The sequence below is a fragment of the Sarcophilus harrisii genome, chromosome 4 (assembly GCF_902635505.1).
Source record: "Sarcophilus harrisii chromosome 4, mSarHar1.11, whole genome shotgun sequence".
NCBI lineage: Eukaryota > Metazoa > Chordata > Mammalia > Dasyuromorphia > Dasyuridae > Sarcophilus > Sarcophilus harrisii.
This window is the reverse complement of record NC_045429.1, coordinates 20,377,107-20,399,196: the sequence shown is the minus strand read 5'-3', so window position 1 is coordinate 20,399,196 and position 22,090 is coordinate 20,377,107. Positions and strand designations below refer to the sequence as shown.

Sequence of the window (22,090 nt, the reverse complement as noted above, 5' to 3'; positions counted from 1 at the left end):
TGAGAGAGAATTCAAGAAAGGGAGATTTTATCTGGCTCCTCCATACAATTGAGCTGTGACCTGTTGGGCTCTGATCACAGGAAGGGCCTTTTCAGCCAGAGAGGAGCACAATGGGACTCACAGAGCATGAGTAATTTGTTAAATAACTTTTTCTTCTCTTTGGAAACTTTCTCGGTTTCCTCTTCTGAAAAAGGGGGCAATGGATTAGGCCATCTCTGGTTCTCACATTCTGGATCCCGGATCCATCTACCTTTAATTACCACTCAATGTTCCATCTTTCTAAGGTTCAAACACATATAATTCACACACCGAGTTCTACAGTTCTCCACTCCAAGATGGCTTTCAGAGTTAACATTCTGTTTCTTCTCCGAGGCTCCTGCAGGGCTGATACCTTATGTCCCAGCATTCTCTATCTGAGGTCCCTTCAGAAGGCCAATATTCTTAGTTCTTATGGTACATCCTCGGGCTTTTCCCAGCTCTGCCAACCTGAATTTCTGAGGGTCTAACCCACTCTTTCCTGAGAAAGCTGCTAAGAAAGTCAGCTCATGCCTCCCTATCCCTGGCCCCAAACAAACCACCAGCAGAAAGTGTTAATGTTTAACACCCCATCCTCCTAGCATTCAAAGCAGGAGGATGAAACGACTGGGGTGTTCTCTCACTGGCCCAGCTCCCAGAGACCCTTGGGAAACACCCTTCTCAAGTCAAGACAGCCTTCCCCATCAGTCCCCTCCCCCATCTCTCTTTCTTTTTCTCTGTCTGTCTCTGTCTCTCTCTCTCTCTGAGTCTATGTCTCTCTTTTCATTTCTTTCTGTCTGTCTCTCTGTCTCTTTGTCTCTCTGTCTCCTCTCTCTTTCTGAGTCTCTTTAATGTCTTTTTCTTTTCATTTCTTTTTGTCTTTCTCTCTTTCTGAGTCTCTTTATGTCTTTCTCTTTTCATTTCTTTTTGTCTTTCTCTCTTTCTGAGTCTCTTTATGTCTTTCTCTTTTCATTTCTTTTTGTCTTTCTCTCTTTCTGAGTCTCTTTATGTCTCTCTTTTCATTTCTTTCTCTGTCTCTGTCCCTTCATTTCTGCCGCTTCCTCCATCTTTCTCCCTCCCTCCCTCCCTCCCTCTCACCACCCCCCTCCCCTCTTCCTTTTGAGAAAGCAGTCTGCTTCTGCGCCCCCCAGACCTCTCACGGGCCAGTGCTCGGCTACAACAGTGGATTAAAGTGGAGACAAGAAAGCGGGAGAGAAAAGGGAGCTGGTGGGAGGGTGGCTGCAGAAACCCGGAGCATTTGTGTCGAGGAGCAGCCGAGGCTGGGGGAGAAACGAGTCCATTTGCATTGGGGGCCGGGCCTGGTACTGGGCCCAATTCCGAGGACTTCAAAGGTTCCCGCCTGGGGCAGCTGAATTATTTTTCAAAACAAGAGGGTCAGAGGGAGGGGACCAGGGACTGAAAGTTCTTCTTCTTATTATTATTACTACAACTTTCCACCTGGCCAGAAACACATTAGAGGGAGGCTGTGGGAGGGTTTCTCTAGTGGCCCCAGAGTTGCCTTTCGGTTGTTGGATTTTGTTTTGGCCAAAGGGAAATTGCGGCCCCTGGGCCTGGGCTGGCCCACGAGGAGCCCCAGCCCCAGCAGAAGGATTTCCCTGGGAGACTTTCCTCCTGAAGGCTCCTCGGGCCGGGTCTCCACCATCTGACCGGAGCTCCAGCCACAAGAAAATCCCTTTCCCTAGACTATGACCTTCAGGAGGATGGAGGTGGCCCTGGGGCCTCCAGTCCCCTGACTCAATCCCGTAGCTGGCCCAAAAGCCCATTTGTGCACAGGAGCCAATGCCGGCTCATAAAGATCACGGAACCACGGTCTGTCTGAACTGGAAGGATCCCAGGACAGAGATCTGGGATAGCCCAGAATGAAGAAGGTGAAAAACTCCTAATGGACATTCAGGACACAGAGAACATGGAATCAATGAAGGGGATCCTAGAAGACGGTTTGCAGGAGTGGAGGGAAACCACAAAGTGGAGCACAGAATAAGAATAAGAGCATATAATATGAAAATAAAATAAGAGCTAAAAAAGAAATAAAAATGATAAAATAAATAATAAAAATAAAATAAGAGCTAAAAAAGAAATAAAAATGATAAAATAAAAATAAAATAAGAGCTAAAAAAGAAATAAATAATAAAAATAAAATAAGAGCTAAAAAAGAAATAAAAATAATAAAAATAAAATAAGAGCTAAAAAAGAAATAAAAATAACAAAATAAATCATCAAAATAAAATAAGAGCCAAAAAAGAACCTTGGAATAGAGAAAGTTAGAACATGTTTCATTGGAAGTGAATGTAGAAGGTTAGAACAGGGGATGTCAGGAATGAGAGGGGCCTGAGAACACAATGTCAGGACTAGCAGGGATCTTAAAACAGGGGATGTCAAGAGGAGGGAAAGAGAAAATTAAACATATTATGATAGACCTGAGCATAGAACATTCAAAACAAAAAACTTAAAAATAGAGAGTAAGGGCTGAAAGGACCTCCAGGGAGAAAGCTCCAAAGCAGTGTCATGACTATCTGGGGCCACACAGACTGAATCACAGGATAAATGATTTTTGGAGGGAACCTCAGATACCGTCTAGTCCAACTCTCCCATCTTACAAATAAGGAAATTGAGTCCAGAGGTGAAGTGCTTGGCCAAAGATCATCAGGAATTGGCTCTGACTATAAAACCAGCGATTTTTCTACTTACATTCTGACCTCATTTTATAGAGAAAAAAAATTGAGGGCTACAGGGTCATGCATAGAATGGTAGAGTTTGGGGGATCCATTAAACTCAACTCCTGGCCCAATAAATGACTGAATCACCTTTCCAATGTTCCAGAAAGTGCAGACACTGAAGCTCTCTTTGAGGATTTCTAGTAAGTGGAAGCTCATTATTGAACCTTTCAGTCCCTTTTATTGCTCACCTCACTCCGCTCTGACTGGACTCAGAATCTGCCTTCCCCTAATTTTCAGTTTCTGGGTTTTGTTCCAGCCTCTGGGCCCACACAACACGAGAGCTCTCTTAAAGAAGATCCCAACTTCTCTAAAGTGCTGTGTAAAGGGAATGGGAGAATCAGGATCAGTATCTGGCTATGTCTGAAGAACTGTCCTGTGGCAGACAAGCTGCTGGCCAGTGACTGAAGAAGGCAGCAGGTGGACAAGAAAGAAAAGATTCAGGCAAAAGGGGGAGAGAGAGAGAGAGAGAGAGAGAGAGAGAGAGAGAGAGAGAGAGAGAGGTGGGGAGGGAGAGGGAGACAGAGAGAGACAGACAGAGTGGGGGAGGGAGAGGGAGGACGGACAGAGAGAGAGAGACAGAGACAGAGAGAGACAGAGAGACAGAGACAGAGAGAGACAAAGACAGAGAGAGACACACAGAAAGAGACAGAGACAGAGAGACAGAGAGAGAGAGAAAAAGAGAGAGACAGAGACAGAGACAAAGAGACAGACAGACAGAGAGAGAGAGACAGAGACAGAGAAACAGAGACAGAGAGAGACAGAGGGACAGACAAAGAGAGAGACAGACGAGGAGAACAGAGGAGAGAGAGAGAGAAAAGAGGAGAACAGAGGAAAAGAGGAGGGAAGGAGGGAGGAGGGAGAGAGATGGATAAATAGATGGATGAATATATGGGTAGACAGACTGACAGATGGACAGACAGGCAGACAGATAGATGGCTGGATAGACAGGTGGGTGGATGGATAGATGGGTATATAGATAGACAGACAGATGGTTCTGGAAATACCTGTTTTACAGGTAGGTTAAATTACTTGACCAGGTTCTATAGTTCAACTCCCAAGGCTGTAAGAAAGGGATGGAACAACCATTCTAATAGAAATTGCTTGAGGGCAGACCCTGTTTAAATTTTATATTTGTATCTCTAGCATCTGGCACAGTTCTTGGCACTTAGGGAGCCTTTAATAAATGCTTAATTATTGAATCTAAAAAAAATTAGTTTTGGAATATTTTGTTTTTACATCATTTTTATTTCCAAATCAACTCCTCTTTTTTTTTTTTTTTTTTTTTTTTGTCCCCAGAGAGCTATATTTCTAACAAGGGAAAAGAGAGAGGGAAAAAAAATTCATGAAAAACCAACCCATTCATCGACCATGCCCGACAATTCACCCCGGATGCCAATGGACTGCCACTTTCGTGCTAAAGCAAAGCAGGCTGTGCCCTGCGATCCAGGGGAAGCAGAAGACTTCTTTTGCCCCAGCTTAAAGAAGTGACCTCAGCTAGTACTTGGACAGATACAAGAGCCTTGGAGGATGGAGGAGAGGTCCTTCCTTTTACCCAAACTTTGAGCGTTGGTGAGAAGTTAAATAATTTGCCTAAAACCACAGTCAGAACTGTTGAAATCTCCTCACTGACTCATAGATTTAGAGATGGAAGGTGCTTTCAAGGCCATCTAGCTTTTACATTTTACTAAACTGAGGGGCCAATACTAATACTACATAACATTCATATAATATTTTATCATTCGCAAGGTAAGATGCAAATATTATTTCATTTAATTCTCACAAAAGTCCTGAGAAGTTCTCGCTCTTATAATCCCCATTTTGCAGATGAGGAAACTGAGGTAGATATTTTATATATATTTATATATATATATACACACACACACACACACACACACACACACACACACACACAAATGACCTGATTAGAGGCACACAGACATTAAGTGTCAGGAGCCAGATTCAGACATAGTCTGAGAGATAATAGAGCTAGTAAATAGAGTCAGAATTTGAATTCAGGTCTTGCAGATCCCAGCCTCTTTCCAATTCTGTGTCTCAATTCCAGCCTCATTTCTCACCGGAGACTTCTCGGACTCCAGGAAGCTCTTTCTTGGGAAAAGCTCATCATCCTTCAAGACCCCCCCAATCTTGGCTCTCCTCATCACCCTCTGTCCCTCTGACGGGAGGGTGGAGCTATGAACTCTCAAACCTGCAGATAAGGAGGGAGCTCGGCTCTGAAACCTGCTCATTTCTCCCCTAGCTGCACTACTTTGGGGATCCCGACCTCCGAAGCCATCTTGGGTACCTCCTTACCTCTGTCACACTGCACAGCTCCCTTTTGGGTGTCGTCTCTCCCTTCAGAGTGTAAGATCCTTGAGGGCAGACTCATTTTTAAACATTTTATTTGTATCGCCAGAGATGAGCTCCCAGCCTGGAACATAATGACTATTTTGACTATTTTTGACCATTGACCATTGACCTTTCCATCCCATCCAGATTGAGATTTTCACTCATTTACTTGACAAATGAGCTGGGTGGTTTAAAATGTTTGGATTTGGCTCCAAAAAAACCTTCATTCACATTTAAGTTCTGTCACTTCCTGGGACTCTAGCTGTAAAACTGGGGCTGCAATAGATAACCTTTTACCCAAACTTTGAGTGTTTGTGAGAAGTTAAATAATTTGCCTAAAACCACAGTTGGGAACTGCTGAAATCTCCTCACTGAATCATAGATTTAGAGATGGAAGGTGCTTTCAAGGCCATCTAGCTTTTACATTTTACTAAACTGAAGTAGTCCCTATTAGGGACCAAATAGGGTCCCTAAATCTGTGAACTTGCCCTTCAAAACTGTAGCAGGATGAGAGAAATCCAACCCGTAATTGTTTAGTCCCATGTCTAAATTGGAGATTCCGAGCTGGGCCTAGAATCTGGGTTCCCCAATTCAATTGCCACCCACCCTCCTAATCCTGTGACATGCTGCTTGTAATCCCATTACTCTGTCAGCTTCCTCTGCTTCTCCCCCCTCTCCCCATGACTACACGACCCCCCATCTGTTCTGCTGGCCTGAGTCGGGCGTCTGTCCCAGGACGCTCCCTCCCTAGTGGGTCCTGCTGAAATCCCTGCCCTGGCTCCGGAGATCAGTGAGTCAATCAAACAGGAAAAGGGAACTGAGGAAACAGAAAAGGGAAAGTTTTGTTTGCCCACAAATGCCACCAAAATGAGGGGAAAGGAAATGCTGAAATAGGCCATGAATCAGAGGATCTCTCAAGGAGAAATTTGCTAGTCTGGGACCCGAACCAGCTGTTTCCTCTATTCTACCCCCAGTGTTTCTCCCATATCTCTTATGACCTCTACAAATAAGTCATCCTCCCGCGGCTTCATGAGAACCTTCAGTGACAGGGAGCTCACTACTTACCCTGGGCGCCGTTGCATACGGAGACAGCTTTGATTTGTACAGTATCCCAGAATTTCAGAGGTGGAAGGAAATTCAGCAATCTCTAGTCCATTTATTTTTGAAAGAAAGAAACAGACAAACAAACAAACAAAAAAACAACCCCCATGAGAATTTATTCAGAAATTGGTCATTTTGTCTTTGCTGGTAATGTTTATTAACAAAGAAGGAGAATTCACTATTTTCCCAGGCACTGAATCCCATTTTGGAATACATTTTCTCCTTTATGAAGAATAAACCAAGGCAGATTATCTTGAGAACATTTGTATTTGAAAATGCAAAGCCAACATTTTTCTTTCTTTCTCTCTCTCTTCCTACCTTCCTTCCTTCCTTCTTTCCTTTCTTTTTCTTTCTTTCTTTCTTTCTTTCTCTCTTCCTTCTTTCTCTTTCTTTTCTTTCTTTCTTCCTTTCTCTCTCTCCCCCATTCCTTCCTTCCTTCCTTCCTTCCTTCCTTCCTTCCTTCCTTCCTTCCTTCCTTCCTTCCTTCCTTCCTTTCCTTCCTTCCTTCCTTCCTCTCTCCCTCGCCCTCCCTCCTTCTCTCTCTCTCATACCTTTTTATTTTTCCAAATCCATGCAAAGAGAGCTTTCAACATTCACCCTTGCAAAACCTTGTGTACCATTTTTCCCCCCTTCCCAAGACAGCAAGTAATTCGATACAGGTTAAATACGTACAGTTCTTCTAAACATCTCCCCATTTATCATAAGGCCAACAGCTTTTGCACTTTGTGGGGACTGAGTCCAGACTGTTCCATGGACAAGACTTGGGGACACTTTCTGACTGTCCCCCATTTTAGGAACATACTCCCTCCTCAGCTGACCTCCCTGGCCTCCTTCAAATTCAAATTATCTCTTTGCAATCCCCTCTTCACTCTAGTGCTTCCCTTTTAATCTTTTTCAGCTTGTGTGCATGTGGTTACTTGTGGTTCAATGAGTGCAGGGACTGTGTTTGCCTTTCTGTACCCCATCTCTCAGCACAGTGCCTGACACTCCCAGTAAATGCCACTATCACCATCTTACGGACAAGTAAACTGAGGCAGGCGGGGAAAGTGCCTGTCCCAGAATCACACAGCATTGTCTGAGGCCAGACTTGCACAGGTCACCCCGATCCCTCGCCCGACGCCCTACCCACTGCCTTCTACGGCAGATTTTAGTTGGTTCTAGACACCGACTCCCGAGGAGCTAGAACTTCACGAACTTGAATTTCGCCTCCAGTGACACGAGTATTAGCCCAGCCACGGCCACCCTCCCAGTGCGACTGGCGTTCACATTCCCGTGTTCACCACACGGGACCGACGTAACAGACCTTAGCGGCTGTTGAAGATAACTCGCCTTCATCTTGCCAGGAGGGAACATGGAGCTCAGGGATCTGGCCCAGGTCAGGTAGCTAAGAACCGTCACATCTGAGCCCTCGAGTCCTCTGCCCCTCAGCGGCCCAGCCTCACGGACCGCAGCTGCCTCTCATCCTTGGTGAAAGAGGATCCTCCTCGTTGTTACATCTCTGGGGAGGCAGCGGTCCCAAAGGAGGGGTTGCCCGGTGGTTGGAGCCCTGGGACCAGAACCATGGAGGCTTCTCTCCCAGAATTCAAATCCAGACACTCACTAGCTATGAGCCTGGGGAAATTTTACCCCGTGTACCTCAGTTTCCCCATCTGCAAAATGAGCTGGAGAAGGAAGTGGCCGACCGCCCCAGTATCCCTGCCAAGAAAACCCCAAATGGGGTCAGAGTCAGACGCAACCGAAAAATGGCCGAATAAGGGGGTGGAGTGATTGGAGCCAAGATGGGGCTTCAGGTTCCTGGAAGGGGACAGGCTTTCCCCCAGGCTTTGTCCTCATTCTGCCTGGCTTTATTCCAAGTGCAGCTCAAGGGCCCTTCTCGGAGGTCTCCCCCTCCTCCCGACTTAGACCCACTGGGTGCCGCTTCCTGCCAGCAGCCACGCTGCTGCCCTGGCACAGACGGGCCCTCGGCAGGCCCTGGCACTTGGCACAGTCAGCGTGGGACAGAGGCTGAGTCAGTGAAGGGACCCACGGCTCTGGAGACGCCCGGGAGGGAGACTGGGGAGAGGGGCTGGCTCACACATGACTCAGGGGGTGGGGAGATTGCACAAGGTCTGGGAACAATGACCTCTCCTTCCTCTGACCCCCAGGCAGGACCCGGCGTCACAGCTCGGGTTCATTAATCTTCTCTTTTGCAACAAAGGGCTTTTCCCAAAGCTGGAACGAGGCACAGGCAAGGAACTGAGATGTGTGAGACAGAGACAGAGCCACACAGAGAGAGACAGAGACAGAGGGCAAAAGAGAGACAGAGAGAGACAGAGACAGAGAGAGAGAGAGAGAAAATTGAAAGAAGTAGAGACAAAGACAGAAAGAAATGAAAAGAGAAAGAGATAGAGAGGCCAGAGGAATTTACTGAATAGGGGAGGGACAGGATCAGATCTGCTCTGGGACAGGCGAGTTGCTGACACGGTGGAGCGGGAGTCCAATAGTCCAGGAGGGAGGTCCCTGTCCTTCGCCAGAGGAGAAGTGGGCAAATGTAAGGAAAAAGAGTAAAAAAGGATTTTTAAAAAAGGGTAAAGTAAGGGAAACATAACAGAGGATCACAGAATGTGGCAACTGACTAGACTTGGGGGTGAGAGAGCAGAGTGCAGGACAGGGGTAAGTGTCTCGTCCAAGGTCCCTAAATTCTTCTGAACCCCCTCAGGCCTGAGATACAAGGAATCCAGAAGAGCCCCGATGTAATTAGTCATGTTATGAGCTTTTATTTCAAAAAGCACATTTATACAGCCATTGTTCTGCAGATACAAACTTTTGTGTTCTCGTATTCTACAAAAGTCTTCGAATAGTCTTTTTCTTTACAAATGTCAACATTACAAAAATACGGACAATTTCACCCTTTTTTTATACAACCATCTCTAGCTGTCGCTATCTTTTCTTCATTTTCTGACAACTCCTACAGAGCTACGAACGTTTTAGTTGACTAGATGAAAAAAAAAACAAAAAGTAACTCAATGCTTTTTCAAGCAGCATGATGTAAATAACACAGGTCAAGACACCGTTGATAATCATAGTGGATATATCTAAAATTGTTTCAGAAATAATATTTTACATAGTTAATTTTTAATGCTTTATACATTATTTATATAATATTTATATATAAAAATCATAGCTTGCTATAGTTGAAATGGCAGGACGGATTCTTGAATGTGCCGATGGCCAATCTGTTTGGTTTTCCACGGCCCTTTGGGTTAAGCCCTTTACAAGGTCTTCGCCCAAGAGCCAGAGATCGGGGCTCAGGGAGGATTCTTCAATCCCCTTTTTCCTTCCCTGGGAAAGCCAAGTCATTGGATCACTACCTACTGCCTCTAAGAAGACCTAACTCGTCGGGCTTTCCGGGTAGAGGATGAGGAAATGAAAGAGGGGCTCTGGCGGGCGGGGGCTCTGCCCTGCAGAGTGCGCCGCCGCCGCCGGACCCTCGGCTCCCGGGACTCCATCCCAAATCCACAGTGCTTTACACATCGCAAGAAGATGGCCTTCGAGGGCCCAAAAGGGACACCCTTGGAGGATGCGGGACAACCTGTTGCCCTCGGCCAGGCGCTCTCTCTGTCCCAGCCCCCTCCCCACCTGCCCCCGTCCCGTTGTACTTTTTAAGAGAAGGCTGACTTCCTTCAGGGCAGAATCCAGCCCTAACCCTGGACTTTAAGATGCTGTGGCTCATGGGGAAATGATAAAATGCATTTATTTTAATTCTTTTTTGGGGGAAGGGGAGAAGGATGGGGAACCAACGCCTCACTTCATCTAAAACGCACCTGACTTAGCCAAATGCAAGTGCAGATCGGCCTCTGGGTCACTGCCTGACCGCTATGAGGCGTTCAAAGGGAAGGGGTGATGCCGGGAGGAGGCCCCCCCCCCCGCGGCGGGTTCACCCTTGTGCTGTCGGTCAAAGCCCACAAAGCATGCTAGTGGCTAAAAGTGAGCAAGCTCCGGTCACCGGCGGGACGAGGAGGGTAAAGTGGTGAGTGGGGGACGAGCCCCTCGCGGGCGGCCGGAGCAGCCGCGCTCGGACATTCTGACCGGGGGGCTTGGGACACCGCCAGAGTCAGTGGGGAGCCAGGCGCCCAGGCCGGGAGGCCACCGCCCGCAGGCCTCAGTTCAGTGCTGTCGTCGCCTCCGGGGGGCTACAATCGGAAGTGGCTTGTGGGAGGAGCGCGGACGGCCCCCCAGACGCAGCCGCGCGCTCCCATGAACAGGCCGGTGTTCACTACAACATGAACACGTGGGACGAGTCCGTCGGCGCTGGAAAAGTGTGTCCGTTTTCACCGATGTCTCCATCTGGCTGAACCACCACCAATTTCACAAGGCCACGGAGTAAGGTTTTTTAAAAAAAAAAGATCGGGCAAAAAGCAGTTTTCCCCTACATTCTACTGTCTGATGAGATTTGGGAGCAGCAGCAGCAGTGGGTGCTGTCGGCAGTCAGTTTGCGAACCTCTCGGGCAGCCAGCGGCCTACACCATATTGTGGTGATTGTTCCTGTCTATGATGTCCACGGGGGAGAGGATGTCCTTGTGGATGGGAGGGGGGGGCAGCGAGATGGCCGTCTTGCTCTTGAAGAGATCGGAGACGAAGAAGACCTGGAAGGAAGCGAGAGGAGACGTTAGGATGCAAAATCCCGCCTGGGAGCCAGTCCCCCGGGCAGCAAGGGCATCAGTCCCCCCAGGCCCCGGTGCCCGGTTCTTGTCAACGCTCATCAGGCGGAAGTGAACCTGTCGCCCTTCTCCCCTCCCACCCCCCCGGCGCCCTGTGGTCAAGCAGACCTTGCTGCCTCATCTCCACTATGGCTGAGGCCCAGAAGGGAAGGGACCGGGCCACAATCACACAATGCATCCTGGGGCATTAGGTGCTCGGGCTGTGGGGTTAGAGATCACGGACCCAAGCAAGAGGGGTTGCCGGGGCCAAACTAGTCCGGATCCCACTTCCCAGGCAACAAGACTGAGGCACGGGGAGAGAGCCACAGGCAGAAGCAACAGAAGGAGCCGAGGCGGGCTTCACACCCAGGACCCCAATATTAGCCCACTGCCCTTTCTATCACCTCATGATTCCTTCTAGAAATTCAGTTTATTATTTTAGCTTAGATTTTTTTTTTTTAGTTTGGTTTAGATGATTATTTTGAAGAAATCAACTTTGAAAAAATGAAGGTTCCAACTTGCCTCTTAGTCTCCCTGTATTCAGACCTTAGTACAGCCATCCTGCGCACTTGTCAGTCTGTCTCTTTCCTTTCTCCTTCCCTTTCCCTCCCTCCTCTCTCTCCTTCCTTCCCTCCCTCCCTCCCTCTCATCCCCCCTTCCTCCTTTCTCCTTCCTTTCTTCCTCCTCTCCCTCTATCCTCCCTTTTTTCTCTCCCTCCTTCATTCCCTCCCTCTATCTACCCCTCCTCCTCTTTCTTTCCTTCCTTCCCTCCCTCTCTCTCCCTCTATCCTCCCCTTTCTCCTGTCTCTCTCCCCCTTTCTCGCCCCGCTCCCTCTCTCGGGCTGGCTTGAGGTTACATAAACACTTTGAGGATTCATGAAACACAATCTTGGAAGGGCTTAAACACTCTGTTAAAGAGGCTTAGGGCTTGTGCTTGAATGGGGAGTGGGGGCCGGGGGAAGACACAAAAAAGGCAATGAAAATAAGAAGGCCGCCGCTTGGAGGGGAGCCACTTCCTGGAGAAGGCGCTCTCCACCCATAAAGAAAACTTGAAGGCGTCAGGAATGTCCCACAGAAACGGAGGCGCTCGGACTGCTCTGTCAGAACATCCCCGTCGGGCAGATGCTCTTGGATCTAGAAATGGGGGATGAGCCAAATGATCCGGATGCGTGTTCTAGACTCTCGGACTCCTCCCGGCTCCAGCATTTGGTGTTCTCTGTGCTAATACTATTTGGACTAAGGTCCCTTCTGGTTTCAATATTTTATGAACTAGGACAATTAAAAACAATAAAAACATGTTTTAGATCATTATTTAAAAAAAAAAAAACAATCTGGGTGAAAAAGAGCCCGAGTGATTGGGTTTCAAGCTGGACTCTTCTTGGAGGCCGTGTTCTTTCCGTCAGAGACAGTGAGGAACCTGGAGCTCAGCTTGGGTCGTGGGCCCTGTTCTCTGGGCACTTTGGAGCCCCTTGGGATTTGTCAGACCTGCCCTGGACCCTTCGGCCCACAATGCATCCCCTTGCTGGTACGAAGCCCATCCTGCCCTAGTGATTTTTACCACATGATCTAAGGTTTTGTGTGTCCCTCATTGCCCCTCCTTCCTTGCTGCCTTTCTTAGTGCCTCCGGCCCTTAGCAAGAGCCGACTAAGAGATGTTTGACAATGCTCTGGAAACCTGCGTATCAGAATCCCAGAATTTCAGAGCCTTTGAGCCCAAATTTGGACAAGAAAATGGGAGGCCCAGAGGTGGGAAATAACCTTCCCAAGATCCCAGTGTCAAGGCCGAGACCTGACCCCAAGAGCTTCGTGGCTACCCTCTGGCCGCTCACCGGCCGGTCCAGCCCTGGGAGAGCCAGTGAAGGCATCTGGGCGGCCGCTTGCCTGAGTCACGGCAGAAGAAAGTTCTTTGTGCTGAGCGTGTCTATGGGGATGGAAAGTCATTTGAGTCACTTCTCAAACAATGTGACACTTCCTGCAGCTGGATGACTAGACACAAAAACGGCCTCGTCAGTCGTTCTGGGGAAGGAGCTCCTCGTGGCTCGGTCACGGGCCTGCGCGGGCTCGGGGCACGGGGCCAAGCCCGGGAACAGGCGGGTTGGGTAAGCGCGTGGGGGGCCCTGCTCTTTCAACGCTTCATGATCCGCCGCGTGACACGTACACATGGGCCAGAACCAAAATCAGCCCCAGGCTGGGCCTTCGGGGGAGACTGGAAGAGGGCCTGAAGTCTGGCTCAAAGGAAGCTGACTCAACCATCACTCAGTAAGCGCCCATTAAGCACCAGCACTGTGGTCAAGGATGGAGGTATGAGACAGAAAAAGGAACAAAACAATAAAAAAGCCCAAGTCTCACCCTCAAGTACATTGCACTCCCCTGGTCAACTAACCAACGAGCATTTATCACTATGTTGGGGGGCACTGGGCCCGTTTCTGGGGTAAAAACACAAAATTGAAACCATTCCTGCTCTCAGAGAGATTATTTTCTATTGGAGGACAATACATATAAATAGATAGGAAATACGAGCCAAGTGAGTACAAGATGATGTGTGGTTGTTAAGGTTCTGGAAGCAAAATCTCTGCTGTCTTTTAATAAAAAACCAGAATCCCTGAAAATTAGCACCAGCAGAATTACTGGAAGGAATTGCTCAGAGTGGGTGCCAGGTACAGCGAGCACCTGCAGCAAGTGGCCAACTAGCCTTGGCCCGAGTTCCGATGAACTTGGAGTCTTGGCAGGCCAATAAATCCCCACGGGCCACGCTCTAACTGGCAGCAAATCTCCTTCTGTCCAGAAGGACTTGCCTCTTTGCAATTTGAGGGTCCTGGGGAATCCCAGGGGGAAGGAACTCTGGGCCAGCTCCGGTAGCATGTTCTTTACTATTGGGATAACGGTCATCAAGGAACTGGTTTCTGCTTGTTGGAGGGGTCCAAGGCACCTAAAGCTTCAGTCCCTCCCTTAGCTTTACGACAAAGACTGAAGAACCTTAAAGTACGAAGGAGATGGAGGATGGAGAAATATAGACTATAGAAACCCAAGGGCCCATAGACCTGCCCCTCTCTGACGCTGCTGAACCCCCAGGACCCCTTCTCAGAACAGGGCTCGTTACCAAGGGGATTTGGAGGGAAACACTGAACTTCGGTTCAAGATGCCTGGAAATGAAGGTCAAGTTGCTCCTTTAACAGATGAGGCCCGAAGTGAGGCGACTCACTCAAACGGAACGGGCGCCCATCTCTGCAGGAGCCAGACTCTGAAAGGGGCTGCCCAGGTTGCCTTCATTTCCAGTCAGGAAACCAACAAGTCACCGGCAGACTCTGGGCTCGGGGACGGCCCGGCCCCAGCCCTCCCTGGGGGCCCCGGGGACACGCGCGAGGAATCCCGAGCTCGTCTGGCCGGGGGGCTCCTGACGCGATGGATCATTTGGCCGAGTCCAGCCTGGCCCATGATATTTTATAAATGACTGTATAAATGTGCGCAGAACTGAGTTTGCCATGAATCAACAGGAAGCCTTTCTGAAGAGCCCATCTTGACTTGTCAACAAACATTTGGCTTCAGCTGCAGCTCCCCCGCCCAACTACAATACTCTATTGTCTGCATAATGACCTAAAGAAGTTTTCTCGAGGACCAGATCCTCCCCCAAATATGTTTCTGGATGCTTGTCTGGAAGCCGGCCACGGCCTGGGAAGCGGGCTGCCCATCTGGCCCTCGGCATGGCGAGGGGACTCCAGAGCAGGCCCGCCAGCTTCCTCCCTCAGCTGAAGGGGCCGGGCCGGGGACTAGCGCTGCTTTCTGACCTCGATAAAGGGGCTTCCTTCAGAAGCTTTGTAGAGTTGGGAGTTGGCCAGTACGAGGCTTGGGCTCCCTGTTTTTCTGATGCTTGGGAGGCTTCTGGGAAGCGGCACGGGGCAGTGCAGTCTGGGCTGGGCAAGCGACTGAAGCCTGGATTCATTTCTCTTGGAATCAGAATTTCCTCAAATGTAAAAGGAGACTGGACTGGCCCCTCCCAGCTCTGCCATCCCCTGTTCTAAGCCCCCTCCCAGCCCCGACATCCCCTGTTCAAAGCCCCCTCCCAGCCCTGAGAGTCCACGAGTCCCACCCAGTTCTCACATCTTTCCCATGGGCAGAAATCGGGCTCTCCCCAATATCCCGGGAAGGGGCTCCAGGACAAAAGCTCTAGAGCCAGAGAGCCCCACACCCTGGTCAAGGAAAGAGCCCGTGTGCTCATGAATTTCAAGGGCAGCCGCTTCCTATGCGATGGAGGGTCAGCGGTGGCCCCGAGGAGCTCCCCCCTTTCCCGACCATTCACCAGCTGTTGGAGGGGTCGGGGAGGAGCCGGCCTGGCTCTGTGTTACCAGACAGGAAATGCATCAGGGGCCGTCCTTGCTCTGGGAGTGGGGGGAAATGCCCTGCAAGGTGGGAGTGTGGGTGGGGGCGACTGGTGCGCAAGTGAGCAGGTTCTGCTGTCTGGTCTCTGCCAGAGAGGGAGGGAGGGAGGGGGGAGAGAGACAGAGACAGAGAGAAGAGGGAGAGAAGGAGAGGGGAGAGACCTGACTACTGGGCCGATGAGGAAATCAGACCCCGCCCACGAACGTAGCTAGACCTGCAGAACAGGACTGTGGCCCCGCTGGGCAGGAGGATGCCATTGTTGTCGCCTGCCCCCCAAGGCTCCGGGTCTGGTCCCACTGGCCTGGAGGCCCGGGGAAGGCCCCGATCTGGGAGCAGAAGCTATGTGTCCAGGAGCTCTCCGACAGCTCCAGGCCGCTTCCTCATCCCTGCTGCTCCCAGGCAGGGAGGATGCCCGGCGGGGCGGGGCAGGGGGAGGGCCTTGCCGTGGATCAGCCGTACTCGGATGCCTCGGACCCTTACCAGGATCCTCCTGCCGCAGAGCCCCCACGGCTCTAACTGCTCTGGCCGGTCCGGCCTCCCGAGGCCTCCCCCCCTCCAGTCCCTGTCCTCGGGCCCTTTCCTGTCGGCTCTGGTCCCTCCCGGCTCCGACATTCTGGGTCCCGGACCCTGCCCTGACAATCCCTCACTTCTCAGACCAACTGCAGCCCAGAGCAGCCGGAGCTACCCCAAGGGAGCATCTTTGCCCGTGATGGAGGCAGGTCCAAGGCCCTGGGCCTCCCACCTGTCTGGAGCCCAGGGTCTTGCCCACTACCTTGGCCACGGCCAGGGTTATTTTTTCCTTCTTACCAAGTCAAGTGCAGAGCAAGCCCCTGGGCCGCGCTCCCATCCTGTGGGGCCGCCTGAGCTGCACAGGATGGAAGGCCGGGCCCTCACTTCCCCTCTCGAAAATAAACCTCTGACCGAGTGGACGCTCGGGCCAAGCCCGTGTTTCACCCCAGGACGGTAACAACAACAACACTTTGATAGTGAGCAAATCCACCATCTGCGCAATTTCCCAAGAACCTGGAGGCGCAGGGACAGACCCCAGACCCTGGGGAGACAAGCAGGCAGCTGTGCAGGGGGGAGTGAGCCCCAGGGCCAGTTGGGCACCCGTGCCACGGGCTGTCCCCTCCCCTGCCCCATTTCCCCTCCTGTCAAATGGCAGGTTATCCCTCCTGGCTCTTAGTTCTCAGTCCTGGCTATCACAAGCGTTAGCCAGGTGACCCTATCACTTGACTTACATGCCTCAGTTTCCCCATCGCTGGACTTATGTGCCTCAGTTTCCCCATCGCTGGACTTATGTGCCTCAGTTTCCCCATCGCTGGACTTATGTGCCTCAGTTTCCCCATCACTGGACTTACGTGCCTCAGTTTCCCCATCACTGGACTTATGTGCCTCAGTTTCCCCATTGCTGGACTTATGTGCCTCAGTTTCCCCATCACTGGATTTACGTGCCTCAGTTTCCCCATCACTGGACTTACGTGCCTCAGTTTTCCCATCTCCTGTAATTGTCCTCCTCAACCTACATACTCAGAGTCACCAAGAGGTAAAAAGCCTCCAGGCTTTCAGACTCATGGCCAGCATTTTCTAACTCCCAAGGGCCAGGTGCTGACCAGGAAGGTAAGCATCTTGTTGTTGTGGGAGAATGGGATTGTGAGACCCTGAGCGAGAAGGGAGCCTCCCACTACACAAGGGATGGCCCAGGGCTGGGCAGGGGCTGGACGGGAACGAGCCCAGGAAGGAGAGATCGGGGAGGGTCTGGATCGCCGGGCTAAGGTCTGACAGGGGCCTTTGGCCCCATGCCCTGGTACCTGCCCGAGGACCCCAGGACCGGGTCTGCCTAGGATAGAGGGGGAAAATCTCCTGGGAGGCAGGTAGCAAAAGGCCTTCCCTGACCTGGGCTTCCGAGGGACACAAGGGGCTGTGAGAACGCCCTTCCTCAAGCTCATTACTAATGAGCCCAAAGCAACAAGTGGGGCTGCAAAGGTGAGCAGAGAGAAGTCACGGGTGTGGAGGCCTTGGCCCAGGATGGGAGCGCGCGGCTACTGAGGTCAGGGACACAGCCCGGGTCTCCCCAAGTCAGTGAAAATGTCGGTCCGGCCCAGGAAAGCAGTAACCTCCCCCCCCCCCCCCCCCCCCCCCCCCCCCCCCGCCCCGTCCGTCTGTCCATCCGCCCGTCGGTGAGGGTTTCCTGTGGAAGAGAATGGCACTTACTATGCAGAAGGCCACCAGGGAGCCCTGCGCGAAGCCCGCCAGCACGTCTGTGGGGTGGTGCTTGTGGTCGGACACCCGAGACAGGCCGGTGTAGAAGGCCATCATGATGAGCGTGAACTGCAGCAGGGGCCGGAGCAGGCGGGCCCCTCTCCAGGTGAAGCGCGCCTGCAGGTACAGCTGCAAGAGAGGGAGCAGAGAAGGTGAGGGCGGGGCTGGACCCCGCGTGTCACGGCCTGGGCAGCTCACCCGTCCCCTGTCTTACTCAGGGTACACACATCATATCTGACTTCTATTTATGATGATGCAACAAAACGGGCACGGGCTGGTACCACGAAGCTGTCCCATCTTGTAATTTTTTAGTCAATTTTTTATTTTCTGACAATTTTAATTAATTTTATTACTCGTTTTAGGATAAAACAAAATTCTGATTTGAAAAAAATTGCTCCGATTCATTTCCAAAATTACAGCCACAAAGGGCTACCCATGAGCAGGGAGCTGGAGCCAGAGGAGCTGGGTCTGGGGCATCTCAGATGAGAAGCTGGAAGGGACGATCGGAGATTAAAGAGAGAGACCCAGTCTGCGATCTCCAAGGGCTTCCCTGGACAGGGCCAAGTTCTGGAGAGAAAAGGAGACAGAGACAGAGACAGAGATGAGACAGAAAGAAAGAGAGAGAGACAGAGACAGTGAGAGAGAGAGAGACAGAGACAGAGAGAGAGAGAAAGAAAAACACAGAGAGTGGGGGGGGGGACTAGAAGAAGGAAAGTGGGCTAGAACTTTGAAGCAAAAAAGAGAGAAGTGACGTCATCCGAGCATTGTCCACTCGGAGCTATCTGGACAGAGTTTCCGCTCTAACCTCGGGCCACAGCCCATTTCCCAGGTTCCTGTGGGAACTTGGGAAGCAAAAGGGAAGAGGTAACCGGACAAGTGGCCGCTTCCTCCCGCAAATCAAAGCGGAGAAGGCAGGACAGGATGGGAGAGGAAAGAGGGGCCAGGAGAGAGCTCGGAGCGGGCTCTAAAGATAGAGCGGCCGGTGCCCTTCCCAGACAAATGGCCACCTTCCTGTGGCAGGAGGAGGAAGCTGGCAGGGCAGCCCGGGAGGGAGGAGGGGGCGGCTCCGCAGTCTGTGAATGGGAGCTGGGAACGTGAGGGCACGAAGGACCCCAGAAGGACGTCAGCCCGGGAGCACAGGATGCCGGCCCTCCAGGGCCTCCGGGTCCAGGACCCCGCCTCAGAGCGGCACGTTAAGGGGACCTTGTGCTCATCGAGCACAGAAGGGCAGAGATGAGGGCCTAGAACCACTCTCAGGACTCTGTGTAGAGTAACCGGGCCTTCCGGGGCAAAGCCCGCCTGGAAAACGGGCGAGAAGTGACCTGTCCGAGCGCACGGGGCGAGCCAGGCCAGCCGGCCACCACACTAAGAAACGTGGCTTCTGCCCCAACAGAGAAACCAGCAAAACCAACAAGACGGAAAACGGAAACCAGCCTGGAGAGAAGCCGGGAAACGGGGACGGAGGTGGAAGTGAGCAATGGGGATGTGAAAGGGAAAACTCCCAACAGAATGCCTCTGAACACGTTACAGACCCAAATAATTCAGATTTATGTATATTCATTATATATATTCATTAAATTTATGAATATATTCAATGAATTTATTATGTTAAATAAAAAAATTAAATAATCGTTGCGGGGGGGGGGGGGAACACCACGTGATCTGCCCAGGTGAGAGAGTTTGGCACATAATTAAAAACCTGCACTGACTGACTGGCCAGATTAGGAGAAGGCAGACTGGGAGTCAGATGCTCTGGGTTCGAACTCCCATTGTGCTGTGGGACCTTGCTTTTGTCTCTGGGCTTCAGTTTCCTCATACCCAAGATGGGGACGCTGAACTAGATGAGCCACAGGTTCTCCCCCAAAGCCAGGCAATCCTGCCACAGGTTCCCAAGGGGAAGGGAGAGTCGGACCGAAGGAAGAACGAGCTTCCTCTGGAGTCCCATCAGCCGCCATCGGGCCCTTCTCAGGGACCCTCCCGGCTCCATCCAGTCCCGGGTCCGTGGCCACCATCGGAGACCTGGGCCAAAGGCCAAGGAGCAACATGCTCGTGCACCCACTCCTGGCCGGGACGACAGCTCGAGGGGTGCTAGGAGCCGCCAGCCCAGCGAGCCCGGAACTCAGGACAATTTAAAGAAGCGGGAGAGGCAGCCGTGGGAGGAGAACCTGGAGTGCTCCGGGCTCTGCTCCCTCCTGGGGGTCACCTCCCTGTGAAGGGTGGGAGGCGGCCCTGTCAGGGTGGGGGCGAAGGTGGTCCCCGAGTGAAGGAGCTCCTGCCAGCAGAGCCGTCTGAGGGGCAGCTGTGGGCCGGCCTCCAGCCCCCAGGACCCGCGGGTCTCTGGGTCAGAATTCCCACTTGGCGGCACCGGATCCAGCTCCTCAGTCCTCAGGCCACTCCACCCCCAGCCACTCCTGGGAAACCTTTGTCCCCTGCTCACTTCCCTTCCCTTGGGGTCGGACTTCCCTTCTGAGCAATCTCTGACCCTTATCTGGCTTCCCGGATCCAGCTATTAGCAGCTCTGGGGAGGAAGGCACTTTCTGACCTCCATCCCCTACAACAAGGAAGGCGCTCTGTGTCTCTGTCCCTGTCCCTGGTCTGTCTCTGTTTCTCATCTCTGTGTCTCTGTCTCTGTCTTTCTCTCTCTGTCTCTGTCCCTGTGTCTGTCTCTGTCTCTCACCTCTGTGTTTCTGTCTCTGTCCCTGGTCTGTCTCTGTCTCTGTCTTTGTCTCTCTGTCTCTGTCTCTCACCTCTGTGTTTCTGTCTCTGTCCCTGGTCTGTCTCTGTCTCTGATCTCTGTGTCTCTGTCTCTGTCTGTTTCTAGTCTATCTCTGTCTCTGATCTGTGTCTCTGTCTCTGTCCCTGTGTCTATCTCTGTCTCTCACCTGTGTCTCTGTCTCACACACATATACACAGACACATTTTGCTTTCTGGCCTTAGGAGTCAGGCCGGGGCTTGGGAAGGATTCCAGGAGAGAGAAAGGCCCGCCGTTCTCCCAAGAGTTCCTGCAACCCGAATCCTAAGGCCGGAGCTCATCAAAGATGAAAGTAAATCATAAAAGAGTGAATGTGAGAAAAAAGGAAAGAGAAAAAGAATGAATGGAGGAGCTCTGGGGGGGCAGGGAGAAAATTTACTGATAGCACAGATACAGCAGCTTTCCCTTCATGATCCGAATCATGTCAGCATCCTGAGCGACAGAGACAGAGATATAGAGAGAGATACAGACAGGAGGGTAAAGGGAGAGGGAGACAGAAGGGAGAAAACAGGGATTTTCCCCTCTTTTGCAAGGGGTGGTTCTGACCACTGGGGGCTTCTGGGTAAGGAAATGCCTTCTACCAATGCAGATTAAAGCACCCAAAGTTAAGGATCACACATCCAGTATGTCAAAGGTGGGACTTGAATTTAAACTAGGGCTGCCAGAGATGGTTAAGTCCCTTTTCCAGAGAAAGAGACAGAGGGTCAGAGAACCTTCAGAGCCTCTATACCAGATTCTTGCTTTACTGATGAAGAAGCCGTTCTGCAGGCAGATTCATGGACTTGCCTGGGCACAAAGCTATCAGGCCGCAAAGCAGAACCTGAACCCGGCTCCTCCCCAACCAGAGCCCAGTGCAGCCACTTCTCCAAGGAGATCCAAGTTAGTGAAGGCCAGACCCTTACCTTCCATCCGGGGAATAGGTACTTTGGGGGAAATCGGGCTAAAAAACCCTGTTTCTGACCAACCACAGAAGGAAAATAAAGAATTCTGTGATTGTTAGATTTCCTGACTCTTTTGCTGGGAGACCTGACCCATAGTCACTGCTGAAAAATACAAGAGCCTTAAAGCATAGGATGCTAGAACATGGAGGTCAGGATGTTAGAGCCCAAAAGAACAGCTCCTTAAAACAGAGAATGCAAGACAGGGAAGGGACCTTAGAACACAGAATATTATTAGAATTAAAAGAAATCTTAGTACATAGAATGTCAGAGCCAGAAAAACCCTTAGAGATGAACTTTTTCAACCCATATACTTTATAGAGAAGGAAAAATAAAGTTCAGAGAAAAAATACATCCATCCTTCCCTCCATCCATCCACTCTTTGGAAGCTGGGTCTCCCTCTCTTGTCCCATCTGGAAGTGGTCGTAGGCCAAACCAACATTGATCGGCATGGAATATTGACTTTATAATTTGGGGGGAACATTGTAACTCAAGATGGACCAAAGCAAGTTACTTATCTCCGAACCTCAATTTTTCCATCCATAACAAGGGCTCAGAGTGGATGGTCTCCATACTTTATCCTAGTTCCCACATTTGGAAAGGACTCAAAGCTAGCTCAGGAGTGACGCAAAGATCAGGGCGGTATCTGCGTTTTTCTGTGGGGAGGGCAGGAAGGAGCAGAATCTGAAATTTGGGAGGGATAAATCTGGCTCTGCTTGGGACGGAAAGCAGCTACAAAGTCACCCAGAGACTCCATCAGGCCCGGTCTGGGCCTTTTTAACTGTCAGGGCTGCCCATGGTGACCCGGGCTGACTTGGAGGCAATCTGAGGTACCATCTCTGAAAAACGCCGAGTGCCCACTTGTCCAGATACAGAGAGACTT

General features: G+C 51.1%; 1 protein-coding gene across 1 annotated transcript in view; it reads right to left on the bottom strand.

Annotated features, from left to right (window-relative positions):
* Positions 1-8,931: 8,931 nt before the first annotated feature.
* PLPP3 (phospholipid phosphatase 3) overlaps positions 8,932-22,090 on the bottom strand; it is a 64,627-nt gene continuing 51,468 nt past the window's right edge. The window contains exons 5-6 of the mRNA XM_031969042.1: positions 17,470-17,646; positions 8,932-10,825 (exon numbers count right to left, since the gene is read on the bottom strand). Of these exons, the coding sequence (XP_031824902.1) occupies positions 10,700-10,825; positions 17,470-17,646 (303 nt within the window). The 3' untranslated portion in view covers positions 8,932-10,699. The remainder of the gene's footprint in view (positions 10,826-17,469; positions 17,647-22,090) is intronic.